The sequence below is a fragment of the Apus apus genome, chromosome 4 (genome assembly GCF_020740795.1).
Source record: "Apus apus isolate bApuApu2 chromosome 4, bApuApu2.pri.cur, whole genome shotgun sequence".
NCBI lineage: Eukaryota > Metazoa > Chordata > Aves > Apodiformes > Apodidae > Apus > Apus apus.
The window spans coordinates 96,399,001-96,420,356 of record NC_067285.1 but is presented as its reverse complement, the minus strand read 5'-3'; the positions used below and the strand labels follow the sequence as shown (position 1 = coordinate 96,420,356).

General features: G+C 40.8%; 1 protein-coding gene across 2 annotated transcripts in view; it reads right to left on the bottom strand.

Annotated features, from left to right (window-relative positions):
* DHX15 (DEAH-box helicase 15) overlaps positions 1–14,516 on the bottom strand; it is a 43,863-nt gene extending 29,347 nt beyond the window's left edge. Inside the window, exons 1-5 of one of the 2 annotated variants that reach the window (XM_051616624.1) lie at positions 14,320–14,516; positions 8,039–8,387; positions 2,382–2,575; positions 1,103–1,262; positions 483–701 (exon numbers count right to left, since the gene is read on the bottom strand). In XM_051616624.1, coding sequence (XP_051472584.1) covers positions 483–701; positions 1,103–1,262; positions 2,382–2,575; positions 8,039–8,387; positions 14,320–14,387 — 990 coding nt within the window. In that variant the 5' untranslated portion in view covers positions 14,388–14,516. The remainder of the gene's footprint in view (positions 1–482; positions 702–1,102; positions 1,263–2,381; positions 2,576–8,038; positions 8,388–14,319) is intronic. The other variant, XM_051616623.1, reaches the window with a different exon arrangement.
* Positions 14,517–21,356: the final 6,840 nt, after the last annotated feature.

Below are 21,356 nucleotides of genomic sequence, written 5' to 3'. Positions count from 1 at the left end.
CATAACTCCCAGTATTTATGGTACAGAAAGATTATAATCTAATACTCAGAGCTATTAATAAAAAACCCTAACATTTTTATAAAAATTTTATTACTGACAGCTATGTAGCTGAATTAAAGTGTTATTCAGGTAAAGTTGTATGATACACACATGGAAGTGTGCAGAACCACTTTTTCAGTAAAAACATGGATGCTACCAGGACCCAGAACTCTTAAGCTCACATCAGTACAAATCTAGCATCCATATTCTAGATTTCTCTTTTAGAAATACATTCATAATACAAGATTTTCATTTTAGAGAGGGCTTGCACAGCAGATGCATATTACAGATACATATAATGACTAAAGACCTGAAGTGTATGGCAGGTAGAAAGCCTCAGGTCATGCAAATCATAACCTAGAAAGGACACTAAATGATTCCATCAAAACTAATTACTTAAAACATTTATGTATGGAATGATGGATTTTTAAAAAGTACAGTACCTCCTGTCCAGTAAGAAAGAGTAAGAGATCTCCTTCCTCTTCTTCACACATGTGAATTTGGATCACTGTCCGAATGGCAGCCTCAAGGTAGTCCCTTTCTGGTTCTGGAGTGTAGAATATCTCCACCGGATGGGTGCGACCCGGGATAGTTAGAAGAGGACAGTTATCAAAATAGATTTGAAACTTGCCAGCATCTAAAGTAGCACTCATAACTATAACCTGTAGGTTTGGAAAACAAGCAAGTTATTCTAAAGGTTAACAAGATTTTGTGCAATTTATGCATACAATATGTAAGATCAAGAAGCTTAAACTCAAATCTTGACTGATTGAAGCATGCCTGTATCACCTGAATATAAAACTCATTACAAAGGCCCCAAAAAATTCCTAGTCAAATACTGAATGGATAAGCTACAATTATATTCTTTCTAGTATTTTCCTCAATACAAACTGCATTTAGAATTTCCTAGGCTTATCTTTCCAATACAGATGATCACTGGATCAAAAAACAGTTGATCTACTTCAGTTGATTATAAAAATCTACTAATGGTAAGCACAAAGATACCTCATTTGGTATGCCTGCAACTTGAAAGCAGAAGCTGTTGGGCTCCATCATTACTGACCTTTAAATCAGATCTTTGTCTTACAACTTCCTTCAAAACTCCCATCAAAATATCAGTAGCCAGTGTTCTCTCATGGGCCTCATCAAGGATGATAACACCATAGCGCTCCAGCAAAGGATCATTCATTGCTTCACGAAGTAGCATACCATCAGTCATATACCTGAACACAAACAAAAGCTATTTCAACACAAATTTTATTAACTAAGTCTGATACAGAATCTCCTTCTGTATTATTCACTAGGTTACTTGCATTAAGCTTTTAATCAACTTCTTAGAAATGGCAACATCTGTAATTTTTTTCTGACACGGTAACAAGCACATTTTCAAGTTTTCAAAGAGAAACTACTGCGGGCTGTAAGTGAAATCTGGGAGTAAAGCAGAGGGGGAAGTTAAAAAAAAAAAAAAGGAAGGGGAAATAGAGTTTAGCAACAGTTATAACTAGTCTGAAGACTATTACTGGTAGACTTCTATGTCTACAGAGACAAGAAAGGGAAATAAACCCTTTCTGCTACCATAAAAATACTATTTCTTTAATTGTTTTATCCATTTCTTGTTTGCAGATCACTTCTTTACTTTCTACTTTTCTTTCTCAGATTTCTTTTTACACATTTATTGCCAGCCTCCAACTAACTGTATAAGCAAAAGGGAAGATATTTTTTGATAGAAAAATACTATTCCTTAAACACTATGTCAAACTCTTTCTTACTAAGCATTCAGAATGTCATTGCAAACAACGTATTAATTAGGCCTGGTTCCATCTACACATCACAGTAAAACACTATGGATCGTGTCCCAGAGTAAGGTATAGGCCAGTTTTGAAACTTCGTGGGAGTCTTCCTTACTGAACTAAGCTACTGAACTTCTCCAGGATTACCCTGAGTAGGAAGATACAACAGACAAAAGTCACTGGAATGGAGAAGAAAATCTGAATGCTAATGCTGAAGGGCTTTATTCTGAATAGCACCTGAACAACAGAAATACTTCTTCAGATAACTCTATTCAAGGATCATTTAAAATTAATTTCCATAGGATGCAGTGATTTCTTTAGGAGGACTGACTTGTTTTGACCAATCCCACCAAAAGCCCCACACTCCAGGTTTCTCTCAGCTCACACTATGGCTCCTGTCTCTCCTTCTACACTCAGAGAAAGTGTCTGTTTGTAGATCCACTACACTTACTACTCCTCTCAAAACTTCACTCACCCTCTTTGCTATCCTGTGATTCCCTCCACCTCTGAGTAAGGAGCGTTATACCTTTACCTGACAGTTGTCATACTTACTTCAAAATGGTTTTTGCACTACTGCAGTCTTCAAATCGAATAGAGTAGCCAACCTCCTGGCCCAGCATGACATCCATCTCATCAGCAACCCTCTGTGCCACACTCATTGCAGCTACTCTCCTAGGCTGGGTACATGCTACTCCCCTCTTTGGTCCGGGTAATGAGCGCATGTAGTCAACACACCATTGAGGAATCTGTCAAGAATGAAACTCTGTTTTAAACACACTTCAAATGGCCAGGTGGAATCTGTAGCCTTGTATTGTATCAAATAAAGTTAGTTTAATTCTACAAAGATGTCAACTGCATGTATAAAGATAAATTAAGCATGAGACAAGGTAAGACTCATTAGTTGGACCTAACCCCACCAAAGCACATTCATATACTAAGCACATACATAACTATATTTGAAGTTACCAAGGAAATTCATAGGTTCACAGTACAGTTAAGCACTGTTAGAGTGGTACCTTATACAGATATCTAGCACCAGCCAACATGCTCTAAAGCCATCAAAATTAACACTCAGAATTTTGAGATTGGTAGTACAGTTCATTTTTTCAAGTTTTGCAGTAAGCAAATTATACTTTGTGGCTTTAAAAAGTAATACTTATTAGCACACTAAGCAAAAAGAAACATTTCAGGGATACAAAATTGTCTTAGCCACAAATCCCAACAAATAAAATTAATAATTATATACATTTGGTTACTTATCATTCTTCAGAAATTTTATCAACCAGATATGAAACCCCTATGTTTTCCTTCCTATTAGCACTCATTTCATTTGTCAGCAGTTTTCTGCTCCAGTTAGGAATTTGGAAACAGTAAGAAACACGCAAAATAAGCACCTTATTCAGAATAATTTCTAATCTAAGGTTAGTAACAGTTTGATGAAGATGGAATATTCTTAACATGTTCTCAGCGTGACATTTTTTTGAGGATATCTTTAGGCACAACAATTCCAAGTCTAGAGATCAAATAAAATCCCCTCCTTAGAAACTACTTTTCAAACACTCTTAAAAGCTCCCATTTACAGAGAGGAAAAAAAATTTGTATGTTGCATCAATGCAGAATAAAAGAAAAAGTAGTATAATTTAAATCAGGACAATCTTTCTTCTAGAAACATTGTTCCACAGCAAAATGGACATAAGTGAACACTAAAACATACCCACAAGCAGAGACGTGTAGACTGTAATGAATTTCTGTGATGGAAAACATACTTCCATTTTAAATTTAAAAAAAAAAGACTAACAAAACTACTAGACCTGAGAAGAAAAGAACTAAAATTTCTAGAAACCCTATTAAAAAATAAAAATAGCAGCAGTTCATGAACACTGATAGCATGGACCTGAAACCCCATCCTGAAACACACATACACTCTTCTAATGTGCCCTGAGAAAGGAATTTACTTCCCAAGACACTAATATAATCTCAACTCTAAGCATATTAGGTGAAGCTCCTTGACTTTAAACAGAGCATATCCTGAGACAAACTTTAAAACAAGAGGTCTGCCAGGCCACAGTAGTCTGAAATAAGAATAATTTAAAAGCACTTCTCCAGTAAGCAGCAAAACCTACAGCACAGGTTTCAAACAAAAGGCCTACGTACACTTCAATGTTTTGAGCTGTTCTAGATGACTACCAGCATACTTTCCATGTCCAGCTTTAAAATATATACAAACACTATAAAAAAAGGGCTGTGATACACATTTTCTACTTCAGTCATGACCGGAAATAACACCGAATACTTCTTATCATCTGGTTCTTATAAAACCTAACAAAGTTAACATCCCTTAAAAAAAAAAAAAAAAAAAAAGAAAAATCACCACCACAAACAACCCACACCCTAAAATCACCAAAACCCTCGACTTTCCTTAAAACAAATCAAACCAAAACATTTTATCAAAAGCATAAGGAACAGCTTTAGTTAGCACCATGGCCCTTAATGAAGGACTTTCTCAATGAAGAGACATTTTCTCAAATATACCCACCATAAACATGAGTAGGTAGGGACTACACATAAATGCACTGCAGGCTGTTAAAGACTATTCAAAACTCAAAGGAAAGACATGTTTTTAAAAGTATAAAGGTATGTGTAAAGAGAGAGAAGAGCACTGTCCTCTGGCTTCTCTAAGCCACTTAAATTTATTGAAAACTTTCTCTGTTAAAAGTTTCATGGTAGAATTCTCAAAATTTTCATTAGTTGAAAAGGTGTCAGACTTTTACCCACATCAGTCCTCTTGTGGACTGCAAGAACAGCAGGAGACCAAGTTATATGCAAAAACACCTTACTTCAAGCTTCACCTGCCAAGGCAACTTTCTGACAAAGTAGTACCCCTTAGGTTATGTTCACAAACATCCTACTCTTTACAGGCTCTCAACTGAAAGCAGGTGCTACCCTATATCATATACAGAATAAAGTTATTATACCAGCACTGCATATGATCCCACATTTAAAACAGAGCACATATTGCAATTATAGCAAGTACTTAACCTTTTTATAAAAGAAATTCAGCTCACCCATTCCACAACTGAGCATATTCTGAGATCACTTAAAGACAACAGTTAACCGGCCAAGTTTAAGTTACAAATCAAGCCATTGCAACTACTGAAGAATTGAAAATTAATGGTCTTGACTTTCAAAATACTTCTTCAGTGCTGTGGGCTTTTTTATGTCTATGCAAAATAACACTTTCACGTCCTGTTGTTCTCACTGTCAAAGCCAAGCATTCCCAAACCTGGATATTTTCCAAGGCTTAACAGGAAAATGTGCCCATATTAATGAGGAAAGGGGACTTGACAAGCAGCAGCTCACTCTCAAAAAGATTATCTACTACTGTATAGCTTTCTACTATTACCAAGAAAGAGAAGATACATAACGAATGGTTCTTCCAAAAGTATTTCAAATAATGCCAACTTAATACAAATAAAAGAATAGCTCATGTACACCTTTAGTGTGAGAATCAGAGGGTTTCTTAGCCACAGACAATTTACCTTGCTCTGATCCATGGAAGTAGGAGACTAAAAGGCCTCCAACTAGTTTTAAGACAGCCCTTGATCACAAAAAGTATTTGATATTATCACATGCAAAATCAGTCTCATTAGGAGGCAGCAGGATCATTTTCAATGATATGCTCCTACAGAGACACTTTTAATTGTTCCAAAATGTATCTGCAAGTTCAAGCTAAGTGTATTCAGCAGAAGCTGTGAAGCTTCCAAGATAGCTTATGTGCTTTCAGTAGCTTAAATCCTATTCTTAGGAAATATGCCTTAAGTTTCTTACAACGTTCTAGCAAACAAGAAGTAGTAAAGACAATTCAGGAAAGGCTTTTGCCCGGGGAATGACATGACAGTAAGATACATATGAAGTCACAGATATTAAGAACACACACCCTTCAGATCATCAAATTCTCAGATCATGCAATGAGAAATCTTGTTTTCATATAGCTAAGTACAAATTTTCTTTTTACACAAATCTTCAGAATACTGTCTCTGAATAACTATGCAATCGTATTTTTTTTGAAGAATTCTATAAAATCCTGGTCTCACCTTACACATATTAAAAGACAAATACAGGTAATGCAATAAGAAAAATTTCAACAAGATATTTGCTCCTAAAATTTTCAGCAAGAGGAGCATGTAACTTCAAATATTTCATGTACCTATAAAAGGTACCCAATGTACTACTACATCACATTTTGTAGACATGCAAATGTTGTGACTAAGAGTTTATTTCTGTAATACTCACTTCTAAGTTAACTATAATCCATTTTATAATTACTAAAATACCCTCCTTTTTTATTTTCTGCCTAGATAAAAGAAATTTCAGGTCACAGAACAAATAACTTTTTACAGCACTTGTCCACACAGATTTTAAATGGCAAACCAGAGGACAGATTGAGAAAGTTTGTCCTGTTATAAATACACAGTGGTGGTGTTCCTTGTATCTTAAATCTTGACTGCTTACTGGTCCTCAAAATTCTTAAGTTTAAGAAGCCTCCACAGATCTGTTATCACTGCTTTCAATGCTGAGAAAGACTGTTAAATCCATGAAAGTACAAAAAAACCCCGCAACATTATTTTAATTGCAGCACTGGAAAGCTGTATCATAGAATCATAAAATCATAGAGTGATTAAGGTTGGAAAAGACCTTTAAGTCATAAAGTCCAACCATCAGCCCTACACCCCAGTGACCACTAAACCATCTCCCAAAGCACCATGTCTACCCATTTTTTTTAAACACCTTGTCTGTGTTGTGTGTCTGCTGTGTCCTGTTTGCATTTGATTAGTGGTAAATTTATTTCTCCCCAACTTGAGTCTGTTTTGTCCATGACTGTAAATGGTGAGTGAACCCTTCCTGTCTCAACCCACGAGCTTGATGAACTTTTGAGATGCTTCAGTACCAGGGAAACACAAGCATCTTCCTCTTAAGTTTGAAACCAGAACACAGGATCCAATCAGATAATGTCAGAATTATGTGGGACATTTCAACTCCCTTCAAGTTCATATTTGTAGCAGTAAATTTCATAAAAGACTAACAAGTACCTACTTCTGTAATATTTTTCCTACTTTCCAGCTGCTATTTACTCAAACAGTTAAATTCAGTACAGGTGCAAATTTGGAACAATCACCCCAGTCTGTGGATTAGTACACTTCTATCTAGCCTTTAAAATATCTTCATGTTCCTTTACCAAAAAGGTAACTACCAATCATACAGCCTAACAGAAGTAGAGGCCAAAGAACAGTGTAGAGAGACTGCCAGAGCAGTGAAGGAAAAAGGGACCTAGGGGTCCTGGTAGACAGGAGGATGACCATAAGCCAGCAATGTGCCCTTGTGGCCAAGAAGGCCAATGGCATCCTGGGGTGTATTAGAAAGGGGGTGGTTGGTAGGTCAAGGGAGGTTCTCCTCCTCCTCTATTCTGCCTTGGTGGGGCCGCATCTGGAGTATTGTGTCCAGTTCTGGGCCCCTCAGTTCAAGGACAGGGAACTGCTTGAAAGAGTCCAGCACAGAGCCACAAAGATGATGAAGGGAGTGGAACATCTCCCTGATGAGGAAAGGCTGAGGGAGCTGGGTCTCTTTAGCTTGGAGGAGACTGAGGGGCGACCTCATCAACATTTACAAATACGTTAAGGGCAAGTGTCTGGAGGACAGAGCCAGGCTTTTTTCAGTGACGTTCAGTAACAGGACAAGGGGCAACGGGTGCAAACTGGAACATAGGAGGTTCCACATAAACATCAGAAAAAACTTCTTTATTGTGAGAGTGACAGAGCACTGGAACAGGCTGCCCAGAGAGGTTGTGGAGTCTCCTTCACTGGAGACATTCAAAACCTGCCTGGATGTGTTTCTGTGTGATGTACTCTAGGTGATCTTGTTCTGGCAGGGGGGTTGGACTAGATGATCTTTCGAGGTCCCTTCCAACTCGTAAGATTCTATGATTCTGTGAACAGGACTGGACTGTGAAAGAGGAAAATGCTGACAGATTCTTCTCACTTTTGTATTCATTAAGCAAGCAAAACCCTCACCAGATGAGTTTCAGTCACAATTTGTGAGGTGTTCTTACACAATTAACTTCAAGACAACAAACCAAGTTGCACCACCACACACACCTGATAACAGCCTCAACTTTAAAACAAAACTTCAATATCATATAGACAAGAACTTACCTGTGTTGTTTTACCAGACCCTGTCTCTCCAACCAGCACAAATGACTGATGCCTAATCAAAATATCTGTAAATCTTTCTTTATATTCCCAGACAGGAAGTTGAAGCCTTTTTTTCAGGATGTCGTAATATCGTGGTGTATGCGGTAGATTTGTGAAAGGGTTAATACTGTGTGGAATCATTGCCGGTTTTATAGACTGTAACCCAGCAGCCGCGTAGTAAGTAGAGTTAGATGTGGCTCGCAGATCTTTGTCCTTGTCCCTTTCTCTGTCACGATCTCTATCTCTGTCACGATCTCTGTCACGATCTTTAGAACGGTCATCACGGTCCCTGTCCCGGTCACGATCTTTCCTAAAATAAGTTAAGAGACACAGAAGAAAATGAGATACTTGAATATTTAAATGCAGAGTGGGAACTGAAATGCAAGACAACTTTAGAAGATATCTACTACAAAGCAGACATGAACTAATATTTATAGAAAGCCTTGCGAACAGCTACCTGGAAGGATAAGCAGAGAGTAACAGTGTATGATGCATACTGAACATTAAATACACACTCATTGTACATAAGCATTGCCACAGTTCCTCATTTACAAGTAAAACTGAAGAAAACTAACACATGAAAAGAACACCATCTTAACTCTCTTAATTCATTGACTAGAAAGAAATCACCCATACATTTTACACTCCTCTCACAATTCTTCCCATCCCTACTTGCTGCTGCAGAAAAATACCAGAACACAAAATAAGTCTTACTGCCTACCTAGCAAGAGAACCCACAAAAACTCACTCAAGAAGACAATCAAACCCTGGAAATTTTTATTTTAACATCAAACAATTACTCTGTACGTTTTTTTTGTCAAATTCTTCCATACAATTCAGATTTGCACAACTTTGATATATAGGTTGTTAAGTCTGAATCTTCAGACCTAAAACCAGCCACTACAGTACACAGAATAGTTTAGGTTGGAAAGAAACTCTTAAGATCATCAAGTCCAACTGTTAACCTAGCACAACCAATTTGTACCATCTTCTCCATTATCACCTCCTACCATGCACTTAAAACAATCGGCATTTATGTATTACCATTTGTTCCAAATATTAAGTCAAATAAAAGTTCACTGCACTTGCACAAGAAAAACAGTATTATTTTCACCACAGTTATCCACTCAAATGTCAATCTCTGGCCTCAGTCTTAGTGGCAGTCTCTGATTTTGCAAATCCATACTTATTCTTGCACATAACTTCACCCTCCCTACAAAACACTTAAATACTTGCAGAGAAATCCATTTGACCCAAAGGACTGTAGCTACATGCTTTCAATAAAAATCCCAAACTTAACCCTAACTCATGACTTTGAAATAAGCCCCACTTAACAATAGCAGCCCAACACATTTTAAACTAATGTAAGTCAAAACACTAGCAGCATCTTTGCCTGTAAAAGTGAGAACACCCTCAGTTTGTGCATCATGTTAACTGAAATACCATAAAAATGGCAAAATTAGGAACTAAGTCAACACCAGCTTTACTGTTAATGCACACGTAAACGTTCTTAGGAATAGTCACTAAGGGAAAACAAAACCTCCCCCTCTTCTTTAGCAGCACTCAGGTATTCCTGAAAAGGAGTAGTGAGCATTTCTAAAGAAAACTGTTGGCCAACACTTCTTCACAACTGCTTTTGTGGGATTTTTACAGCTGGCATTCAAATACAACTAGTTAAGTTAATGAGCAAATGCCTACCTACAGGGAGGATGAAGTAATCCAGACTATATTAGTACTGACTCTATTAATTGTAATTCAGTATGTGCTGGACACTGGAAACAACTACTACTCTTGTCCTTGTATAAATTATTCTGTGCAGGCTTACTTTTTTCCCCTCAATACTTCAACATACTATGGCTTCAGAGGTTGTTGCAGTAAGGTTTTTTTAAGACTACTTCTTTTAACACAGATTCATATTTTCCTAAAACACTGAGTGCTGAATTGTCTGAAAATTAAGTACCTTTTAGATAATTTACTTGAATCCGTGATTACACAGCTTCAACATTACTTCCAGTACAGTCAAATATTGTAAAAGCTAAACATTTCATCTTACTGTAAAATGGCAGGCAAATACTTAAGAACCCAAATGGTTTACTGTCTCTAGTATGGAAGCTATTGCTGTTAAAAACTGAAGGAACTAGGCTCCATTATGCTACACTTAATGGAAGAAGAGTCTCTGCAAGAACAAAGCTTTGGACTTGTAGTTAATTGAGCAGTTCACAGTAAGATTATTAAGTATCTGCAGATACTGGGATAAAAAAATGCACAGTCAGACCACAACATGATTAAAAAGAGAAGGAAATAAAGGTATAAAAGCAATATAAGAATAGCAAAACCAAGGTAAATTGCAACAACCTGGTAGCAGTACACCTTTCACTGAAGGGAAGACACACAACTAAAGGATTCTGTTTGGTTTTCATTTTATGTGTCTTCTTCTGAAGGATTTTTGTTCTTTGTAGGTATATAGTCAAAGTCTAAAAAAAACCCACATCAACAAACTATTCCATAACCACTTCCTTGAACAGTAAGACATCACAAGTTTCCACTTTACAGATGAAAATGCACCTTCAGATATGCTTCGGCCTCGCATAAAGTGGTGCTACTGCTTAAATGGATACACTCACCTTGCTGACAGTCCCTACTGTGTGTTGGTATAAGCATTTCAATGGCCTTGTGAAGAACCAGCCTTCCCTAGACCCTTCTCTACTGATCTTCTCCGATTCAGTTCAGTTCTGATTCGGGTTTAGTTCTCTGATCTAGTCTCCCAACTACCCACTTGCAGAACGAGGAAGACGGAAGCACTGTCTTCTTCTGTGTTGGTAGCAACTTATGAGGGGTTAAGGCATAGATAAAAACATAACCTCAAAAGCAAGACAATGGATCAAACTTACTACAAATAAAATCCAGAATGGAAAGTCCTGCTAAATCTCCCATTTTTCAGTTTCTTCAATGAACTCTTACAGCTGTTTAATCATACAAATAAGAAAACGAAACTATCAAGTTCTATCTTTCAGAACTACTTACAAGTTAATCAAGAGAGTTCTCTCTCTCTCTCTCGTTTTAAAAAAGAAAGAAATGGGGGCAACCAAATCTCAACATAGGAAAAACATAACACATAATATGCCCTCAAACTTACTCTTTAATACTTATAATTTTATAGCAGTACTTCTTTTTCCCTAAAAGTATTTCCCAGTCTCCCATTAATATTGAAATAACAGATACATCCAGACTCCTTTGGTCAATAAGGGATAAGACTAATGAGAGTTATGCTGTCATACGTATTTACTAAACTTTACTACACTAAAAATACAACTTAGATTTGACAGTGTATAAAATTAAGAACCGCCAAGTTGCTTTTCTTTATTGCACGGAGAAGACAGATCTCAAACCCAGAAATTAACAAGAAAAGAATCATAATTTAATCACATTTGTCTTGTGCCTGAGTCCTGTAACAGCCTCCATAACCAGGACCTGGGGTTTTTTGCTTTGTTTTTCAGATTTAAGGAGTCTAGTCTGCTATCTGCTTTCACTTCCTTATGTGTGCACACATCTAATATATACACACATGGATACAAAAGAAACACTGCAGCAATCACCAAATCAGAGGATGAAAAGCACATAAAAATGAAAATGGAAACAAAGAGCACAAGGTGAAACCACTGACCACCACAGTGAAAGTCTAAGAACATCTAACAGAACATCAGTGTTTCTCAATTACTGCACATGCAATAGTTGATGTAAAAGAGCAAATGAAGCTGAAGTAGGATTTCTGTTTTCTACTTAAACAAATTACAATTAGTCTGAATGACATCCCACTAACACTGTAACCACAATTGTACACAACAATTGAGGTATGTTTGGAAAAAAATAGATTTTAAACAGCATGTATGCAATTGACAACAACACAGCATTCAAAACCCTTCCATACAACCCGCACTATTCCAGAAAGTTTCTGCCTTCATAGATAATACTTCAAGACTGGAAGAGAAGTGTCACACTAATGTTTAAGGTTACACTAACGATTACAAGTCTAACGGCCTGGCATCACTGCCAGGTTGAGCCACACATCAATCCAGGTCTCATTTAAAAAGGAACTAAAAAAATACAGGGGACCTTGAAAGGTGTTTCAGTTTTAGTCAGGTGGTCCAGTTTGAAAGCAAGATAAAGTACTACTCTGCATGGGAAGTAGTAACTATCCAAAGAGCTAACTCAGCTTAATCCAGCTCCAAAACCAACTAAATCGCACTAAGGCACTCCTACCACCAAGACATGTACACACATGCTATTAGCAAGAATCTCTGTGCATCTTCCTTACAACCTTCTATAAGCTGTAAAACCAAACTACCCTAAAAAAAATCAAGACAATGCAACATTAGTATGGCTTGTGTTACAAGAATTAAGATTTCTATTAGCATTAAAAATAATCAAGCTCAATAATTATGTTTCCAGTGACTTGTTCTTAGTTCTATGCCATTTAATGCTTTTACTGGCAGCGGAGGAGAGGACAAAAAAGGGGCACTAGACCAGCACTTGTTTAGTTTTTAGGTCCCATAAAGGTCAAAAACTTCTCATTAAGAAGTTTTACCACTGCTGGGAACTCATTATTATAGTATTTACAAATATTAAGAATAAGAGTTCAGGATGACAGTAGATATTCAGTAAAAACAATGCAAAATAAAACCGTAATAAAACTACAAAATCCACTGACACACAAGGAAATACTGACCTGTGTTAATCTTTACAGCCAACCTTAACAGTTTTACCATATTTAAATTATGCCCAGTTTTGGCATAACCATTCGCAAATTTTACAAAGGTATCTGCGTAGAAAAATGCTGCAGTATGTACAACTTTTCTGTATACATAATCGCTATTTCAACTTGTGGTAAATCATGCAAAAATGTATTAAAGGAGATAAATAACTCAATACATTTATTTAAAAAATAAGATTATGGTGATCCTAGATACAGGAATAATATGTTCAATAATGAACACTCACTTTTGTTCAGCAGAGAAAAAACGCACCAAACTTCAGGGTTTTAAAACTGAAGCTGTGTAACGACACCTTTAAAAAAACAGGCAAGTTTTGCAAAGTCTCTTTAAGAGCAACCACTAACTGCTAGGCTAAACTTTTAGTTATTTCAAGCCTCGAGTTTAAGCGTTTTTCTCAAATAAACAATCTAGTCCAAAATAATGCTGTTGGACTTCAGAAATGGATACTTCACGCTCCATCAAGAAGGACAGACTAGATAAACATGGTATTTACTTGTCTTCAGAAATTTAAACAGCTGCCCGGCTGTCCCCACCACTCCCCAGAGGACAAGAGATAATACAGAAGTCTAAAATAACTTTGTACAAAAGGACAGCACCAGTGTATTATCGGTGTTCCTGCAATTTCATTAACCTTAATGACAATCTGCTAAAGCTCGTGCAGTGTAGTCCTAAAAACTTTCTTTTTCCCCAAACTAAGGAAAAAAAGCATAACCCCTCCCTTGACTCCTACCCCAATATCCACCTCATCATCGATTCTCAGAGCTAAGCATATCCCTACCGCTTACTGAGTGAAAGACGTTAACAAAGGAATAACGTTCCTATCAGGCTTGGCACTAATTACAGACAGAAACAAACACTATGCTGACCTTTAGGACCACATTTGCCAGACATCTCAAACCGGAGAGAGAAAAAAGAATATAAACAAAAAAAAAAAAGGGGGGGGAAGGAAAAAAAAGAGAGCGAGCGACAGAGAAGGCAAAGAGCCGCAGACAAAGCCGGGCACGGGGGAGGGGGCCGAGCAGCGCGCCGCCCCCAGCTCCGCCGCGCCTGCAGCCCAGCCCAGCCCGCCCGAGCGCCTGGGCCGGCGGCTCCCTCCCTTCCCCCTCCCAACACCGCCACACGAGGCTCTCCTCGCCCGCTCCCCACCACCGCGCCGACGCCATCCGCCTCCTTCGCCCCCACCGGGGGGCCCGGCCCCAAGAGAAAGGCCAATCCCGCGGCCTGGCGCTCCAGGGCGCCGCTGAGGCCCCAGTCCTGCCCCGCCGAGGCGGCGCCACTTGGAGCTGGCCGCCCGGCTCCGGCCGCCGCAACCCTCCCGCCCCCGCGCGGCGGGCGCCCCGCTCCCCGGGGAGCTCCAGCCCCACGAGGAGCTGCCAGAGGCAAGGATGGGGAGCGGGCCGCGCGGGCGCCGCTGCGCTCCCTCACCCGCCGCAGGCCGCGCTCCCCGGGCCAGGCCGCGCCGCCCCTTACCCGTCGGAGGAGCGTTTCTTGCTGGAGCTGTAGTCGTCCCCCAGGTCCAGGCGGTGTCGCTTGGACATGGCGGCGGGCGGGCGGGCAGCCGCGGGCGGTGCGGCCGGGCTGGGTGCGGCGGGGCGCGCTCTCCGCTCCTCCGGCGGCGGCGGCGGCGCGGCGAGGCCAGGCGCGGCGGAGAAAATGGCGGCCGGAAGGAAGCGGCGGGGCTGCGCGAGACACGGGCGCGCGCGGCGGGGTGCCCGGGGGCGGAAGGGAAGGAGGGTGGAGCGCGCGCGGGCGCGCCCAACGGCCGGCTCCGCTCCGCGCGCTCCCGGGGCCGCGCGCCGCGCGGAAGAGCCCGCCCTGCGGGGAGCGGGGCGACGTGGGTGGGCAGGGCCCCGCGCGAGGCCCGCCGGGCTCCCCCGCGTGCGCCGGCCGCGCGTGCCGGGAGCGGCGGCCCCCCGCCCGTCACGCGGAGCGGCGGAGACGCGCGCAGGCGGCGGGCGCGGGAGCCGCGCGCTGGAGCCGCGCGCTGCCGGGGCGCGGCCGCCCGCGGGGCTCACGCGGCGCGGCGGCGCGTGCCCTGAGGAAGAGCCTCAGCCGCCTTTCCAGAGCCCAGGAGCGCCGTGCGGGGCTCGGCCGCTCGGCGCGTCCCCGCCGCGCCCGAGCGCGGGGAGCCCGTGCCGGAGCAGCCCCCCCAGCCCGTGCCGGAGCAGCCCCGCAGCCCGTGCCGGAGCAGCCCCGCAGCCCGTGCCGGAGCAGCCCCGCAGCCCGTGCCGGAGCAGCCCCCCAGCCCGTGCCGGAGCAGCCCCCCCAGCCCGTGCCGGAGCAGCCCCGCAGCCCGTGCCGGAGCAGCCCCGCAGCCCGTGCGGGCTCCGTGGCAGGGACACCACTGCTGGGGTGGCACGGGGCACAGGAGTTGAAGCGCCGTTTCCTCGCTACAGGCGGGTTTTGCTCGAGCAGTTAACAGCTGCGATTAGCTGTTTTTCATCTTCCAGCTCGTGTGACTGCCAGCAGAAGTCTGCAAATTTAAGCCTGGTTCAGACGAGTTGGTCCTCAGAGTTGTCTCTTGTGCCCCTGATATGCTCCCCATCTCCTACCACCCCCAGCACCTCTCAAGAACGGGGTTAACCATCCACAGAAGCAGCGTTTGCCCTCGGACTGAAGGTACAGATGAGTCTGGGCAGGAGAAGATGAAGTCAGACCATGAGATGCCTCTGAAGGCCTTGTCTTCAGGTCAGAAGCACACTTCGTGCTTACTGAGCAACCTCCGCTCTCACACAACCTCCTCTGGCCATGTCTGCTCCCTCCCAGCACTAAGCCCCAGCAGCTGCCTCACCTTCCAGTGCAGTCACTTGATACTCCACACAGCTCGTAAAAGCCAGTCTCTAAGGGCTTCTGGAAAGGCAAGAGGCACTGGTCTTGATTCTTCTGACAGCTATTTGGAGAACATCAGCCACTGCACATTCTGTTCTATAACCTCCTTTCCCAGTCTATTTCATGTCCCTTCAGCACCACTGTAGTGACTGAAATTCATACCATAGGCAAGTCATGTTAAGATAGAAATTAAAAACACTAGCATCATATCAGTATTTCTCTTCGTCAAGGTACATTTGTTAAAAAGCATGTAACTTTGCAGGGCTTGCTCTCTGCCACTTTTGTCACAGCCCTTCTGCTGAGATTACCACAACCTTTGCTCGGGTACCTGACTGAGCACTCGTTCCATAAGCACTTTGGTCAAAGGAATTGGGTTAGATCAGGGCTTTGAAATAATAGCTTTTTGCTAACTCTGTGAGAGCAAGTGAGTGTTCATATAAAGGGCTCAGCTAGCAAATATGAAGTGGTCAGGAAAGACCATCTAGAAGCAGTGACCTGTTCCACAAGTACAGGCAGCTCAGCAAGTGGGTGTTTGTCCATAGATTCATGTTCCAAAGATTTTCCAGGATTTTATTAGTATAATTACCAAAATACTTCATGTAGATAAGTCCTCAGAGTACGTTCTTTAACAGAAGACCATCCCTATCCCTAGTTTTAGATAATACAACAAAATGGCACCACAGCTCAACTGGAGTTCTAGACACTAGTGTAATGAAAATAAGTTTTTTCTAGTTACAGTTATCAACCAAAAGAAATACTCATGGAAAACTGGATTTTGAGCTTTTCTTGTGAAGCTGCAAGTAATTTTTTATATATTACAAAAAAACACTGGAATATCTACGTCAGAGCTTGCCAGAGGATAAAAATTACAGAGTTTCTCTATCTCGAATGTCAAGCTATTTTTTGTGATGCTGTGGTAGTGTACACAGACCTGCGTTCTCAGAATGCAGCTAAGGGAAGAAAGACTTCCTGCACATCTCCTCAAGTGGATTTTAAATTATGGCTGTCTTAAACAAAAGTAAATGATTATTGAAATGGAGTGTTTGAATGGTACACATTTAGCTTCTCAGAAAAGGGAGAAAAAAAAAAAAAAAAAAGTAGTGACTAGGTCTTCATTGAAAGTGGGAAAACAGGAAGAAGCTAAAAGCATTACATGCCTTAGTTGGGATGAGTAGCTGCTGCTGTGCAGCTCTCTGAAGGCAGCAACTATCCAAGGACAGGAGTCTGGAATGCTCTGCAGCTACACATTCCAGATCTTGATTGCTCCTCTCTATGCACAGGAGCACGAAGCTACTGAAGGCCTTGCTCCGGGTTACCACATGGCCAACACCAGGGAAGTTTCTGCTTTAAGAAGCAGGGAAAAAGGGGCAGGTACCTCAGCAGGTATGAGCTCTTAGGCTATCCCTCAGCAGCAAGTGCAAAAAAGAAGGGAAGAAGATGGTGTGTTAGATGGAGTAGGCAGCTGTTGGAGTGCTGTGCCCCGGCCTGATAGCCCACACACTAGATCACTCTGTTAACAATACTTCACAAACTCCTGAACTCATCCTCCACCCAACAGTGCTTTGGGCTATACGACTGCATAATAAATGATCTGGTCCCATCCCAAAGCATTTACAATGTAAGGCCTTCATCCTGCAGGCACACACACGCCTTATTTCACTAATGCAAATAATCCTTTTAAGTTCAAAGGGATTACTAAGAGTAGCAAAACTAAGCATGTAGGTAAGTGTTCACAAGATCACTGCCTAAATATAAGATGAGACAAGAGAAAAAAAAAATATTGGTAAGCACAAATCATGATTCTATGAAAACAAAGTGATAAGCATTATGTTGAAAGCCTAAAGGATGAAAGGAATGTGTAAAATAGGTCATATTTAAGCATATTTTCTGCCTTTCCAAAGGCATTTCTTATTAAGAGGTTTTTATATCCCCCCTCCCCACAAGCTTTTCTATGCACCTATAGAAATAAAAATCTTAGATTACTGAAACAGGAGACATTCATATGAGATGCCTTTTGACTATCTGCTTTTCTACTCTCCATTTCTTACCCTAGTTTTTAAAAGTATACTCACTAGTATCAAAATCCTCTTAGCCAATCTCCAGTTAATATTTATTTGCTTTTCATGTGGGCGTAATACTGTGCTGATTGGATTGAAAGGAGCATTCACATTTAAAACTGAAACAATGGTTTAAGAGAATAACATTATTTCTAAATGTTTTGTTTGGGTTTTTTTTTCTGATTGTCCATTGCCTCTTCCCCAAAAGAATAACATGGGTCTCAGACAAGCCATAATTCAAAGACCTCAGATGAGGTTTCTAACAGAGAAAACTAGTGTCACAGTTTAGGATTTTATTGCCTGTATCTCATTGTTGCATCCCTTTGCTAGAGATTACCCAGTTTATAAAAGGCAGAAAAATTAGCTGTATCCAGTCTTGCATTTTAGTTGAAACACACCCTCTTAAGCTAAAACAGGGATGGTGAAATGAAACCACAAACCACTGCTGCAAGGGAAGCCATAATAATAAGCAGAGCTGTGAGACAGTCAGCCAGGGGAGGTTAAATCTACTACAGCTTAGCTCGTGTAGTATAGCCCTAAAACCTCTGTAGTACATATTTCTTTTATGGCTGGCTGGCTTGTGGTAGACCATAAGCTACAGTCTCTATGCTCCCAATGTTATGGCCACACTCGCACTGCCAATATATATATTTTTAATAGTTTGCTTTTTAAAAACAAGTCTAACCCCTTTTAAAAATAAATCTACAAAACATTATATTAAATAATTTCCTGCAAACTAATTTAAAAATACTAAAGCTGGAAGTATTTCTGATAATTATTGTTGTAATCACTGTTCTTAAATAATATATATTTCTTATTTTTTATATATATATATATACACACACACACATAGGGGAATACTCTTAAACAAATAAGGCAGGAGCCTTAAATGCAAGTGCTTATTACAGACAAGCTCTCATTCTGTCCTCCCCCCCCGCCAAATCCATGTAAATAAATAGATCTTACCCTCATGTTCTGATGTATCATTAGGGAAAGGATACTTGAGATATTGAGATATAAACCCACAATCAGAGTGTGTTTAAAAATGTCAGACTTCCACATTTCTCACATTTAAAAATACAAAGATGAATACATGAACTGATGTCAGTTTCTACAGGGAAGAAAAGAGGCACAGTCTGTAATTACAGAAACAAAAAGTTTGCAATTCTTCAAATATGTAAGAATCACCACTTTAAATAGCATACACAGCTTAAACAATCTAAGATTACAGAAAATATAATAAGTTCCAGACTTAGCAAAATAATAGCACTAGAAAATTATACAGACTAAAATTCCATTATATTCTATAAATGGTTTGTAAGAAACCATAAATATTAACGATCACACCTTTCTCAGCTGGGCCCAGTTTTTTAACTAGTGGTCTTCCTTAATGTTTCCCCAGATTATTAAAAATTTTTCTCCCAACTGTGTTAAAAGACCACTTGCAGAAAAATCCTCAGCAGCCAATGAAAACACTGAAAGTGGATATAAACTTCTGCAGCAGAGTCACCTCCTTCTTGACAACTTACTACCAGCCTTGTAGAAAGGTTATTGGTTAATGTGAGTCATTCTAGCTACAGCTCATGGCTGGGAGTAACAACCTCAGTATGATCTGAAAAGCAGTGTAACAGTTCTAAGGGAGCTGAAAAAAGTTTGGGGTATTTTTTTCTGGGGGGCTGGGGGTCCATGCACTGTATTCACAGAATCACAGAATCATCTTGGTTGGAAAGGACCACTGAGATCACCACGTCCAACCATCAGCACAAAAAAAAACCCCAACCAACCAAGAAAACTCACCACCAAAAAAAACCCAAAACAAACAAAAAAACCCAACCCAGACAGAAAACAAACCACAACCAACCACACACACTCCACCAAAAAACACCCACAAAAAAACCCCACAACCTCGGGCACTTGAGCATGCCCTGAAGTGCCACATCTACATGTTTCTTGAATACCTCCAGGGATGGTGACTCCACCACCACCTCCCTGGGCAGGCTGTTCCAGTGCCTGACTATTCCTTCAGTATAGAATTTCTTCCTAATGTCCGACCTAAACCTTCCCTGCTGCAAGTTCAGGCCATTTCCTCTGGTCCTGTTGTTGCTTACCTGGGAGAAGAGGCCAACACCCACCTCCCTACAACCTCCTTACAGTTACTTGTAGAGGGCAGTGAGGTCTCCCCTCAGCCTTCTCTTCTCCAAACTAAACAACACCAGTTCCCTCAGCCACTGCTCCTACCACTTCACCAGCTTGGCAGGTCTTCTCTGGACACGCTCCAGCACCTCAATGTCCTTCCTACAGTGAGAGGCCCAGAACTGATCACTGTACTTGAGGTGCGGCCTCACCAGTGCTAAGTACAGGGGCACGGTCACTTCCCTGCTCCTGCAGTACCCTCTCCTTCCCTATGGCATGGTTGTTTGGATAGTCATGCAGTGCATCAGGCTATGAAACTGATACGGCTTAAAAAATAGCCTAGCAACAAAAACATAAAAGCAGTTTCTTAGCCTGTTTGGTTTCCCAACAAGGACAACACACAGCATAGCAAAGGGACACAGACTAGCAACTGGAGACCGGACACTGTGTCAGCTGCCAGATGGCCTGAAAAAATCCATGACATAACAGCCGGACACTGCTCATGGTGAATTAAGTTCAGTACTTGAATATATTTTTGGAAGATCAAGACCAAATAATTTTATATTTTCTTGTAAAAGCTATTTTTTTACTTTTCCATACCAGGTGACTGATCCTATATTAAAATGACATCCTTGATTTGAATACATTTGCATGAATAATATTAGCTGTTCTTATAAAAAACGTCATTCCGCATTTTTTGCAGAAATATCCAGGTATTTTATATTAGTTTTGTTTTTCCATAGATTCCAGTGGAAATTTAATTAACATATTGGAGCAAATTTATAGTGGAGAATTACAGAGAATTTTCTTTCCTTTAAAAGAATGCAGTGCTGCTTAGCACCTTGTGTGGGAGAGTGATGGGGTAAGGACTGAATCTTCAGTACAAATACTCTCTGAAAAGCATTCATATTCTATGAAAAGCATGCAGTATCCTAGTGTTGCAGGAACAGTAAAGTGGGAAAAAACAATTTAAGCCCTCCAAGAGGTAGCTGAAACACTGCGGACCTTGTAGATTATATTAAATGAAATTACACTCTTAGTGCTCATCTTTTTAACAGTGCATCTATTTGGACACCTAAAAACAAATCTAAAACAACCAGGACAAGACTTGAGAAGTTCTGTTGCCTGTCTGTTGATAGACATTCACAAAGCAGAAAGCTCTAATATTCCTCCTACACATCCTTTAGCTCTGAAGTTCTCCCACAAATGTAGTTTTTAGAAATTTCCTGATCTACTTTTGTCAAATAAGATGCATTAACAAAGAGCTGAATTTTGAACTATTTTAAGTTAACCTTTCTCATTTGGACAGAAGTGACTCAGGGGGCACTTACATAAATTGCTTTCTTGGAAGAGCAGTGTAGCAGGAAAGTATTAACAGTCCAGCAGAGGGACAATGCTAGATATCTGAGGGTAGTAATGTCTTGTAATTCCCAGAATGGATCTAGGAGAGGTTTGTTGCTTTGTGCCTTAAGAGTATTACAGAACAGT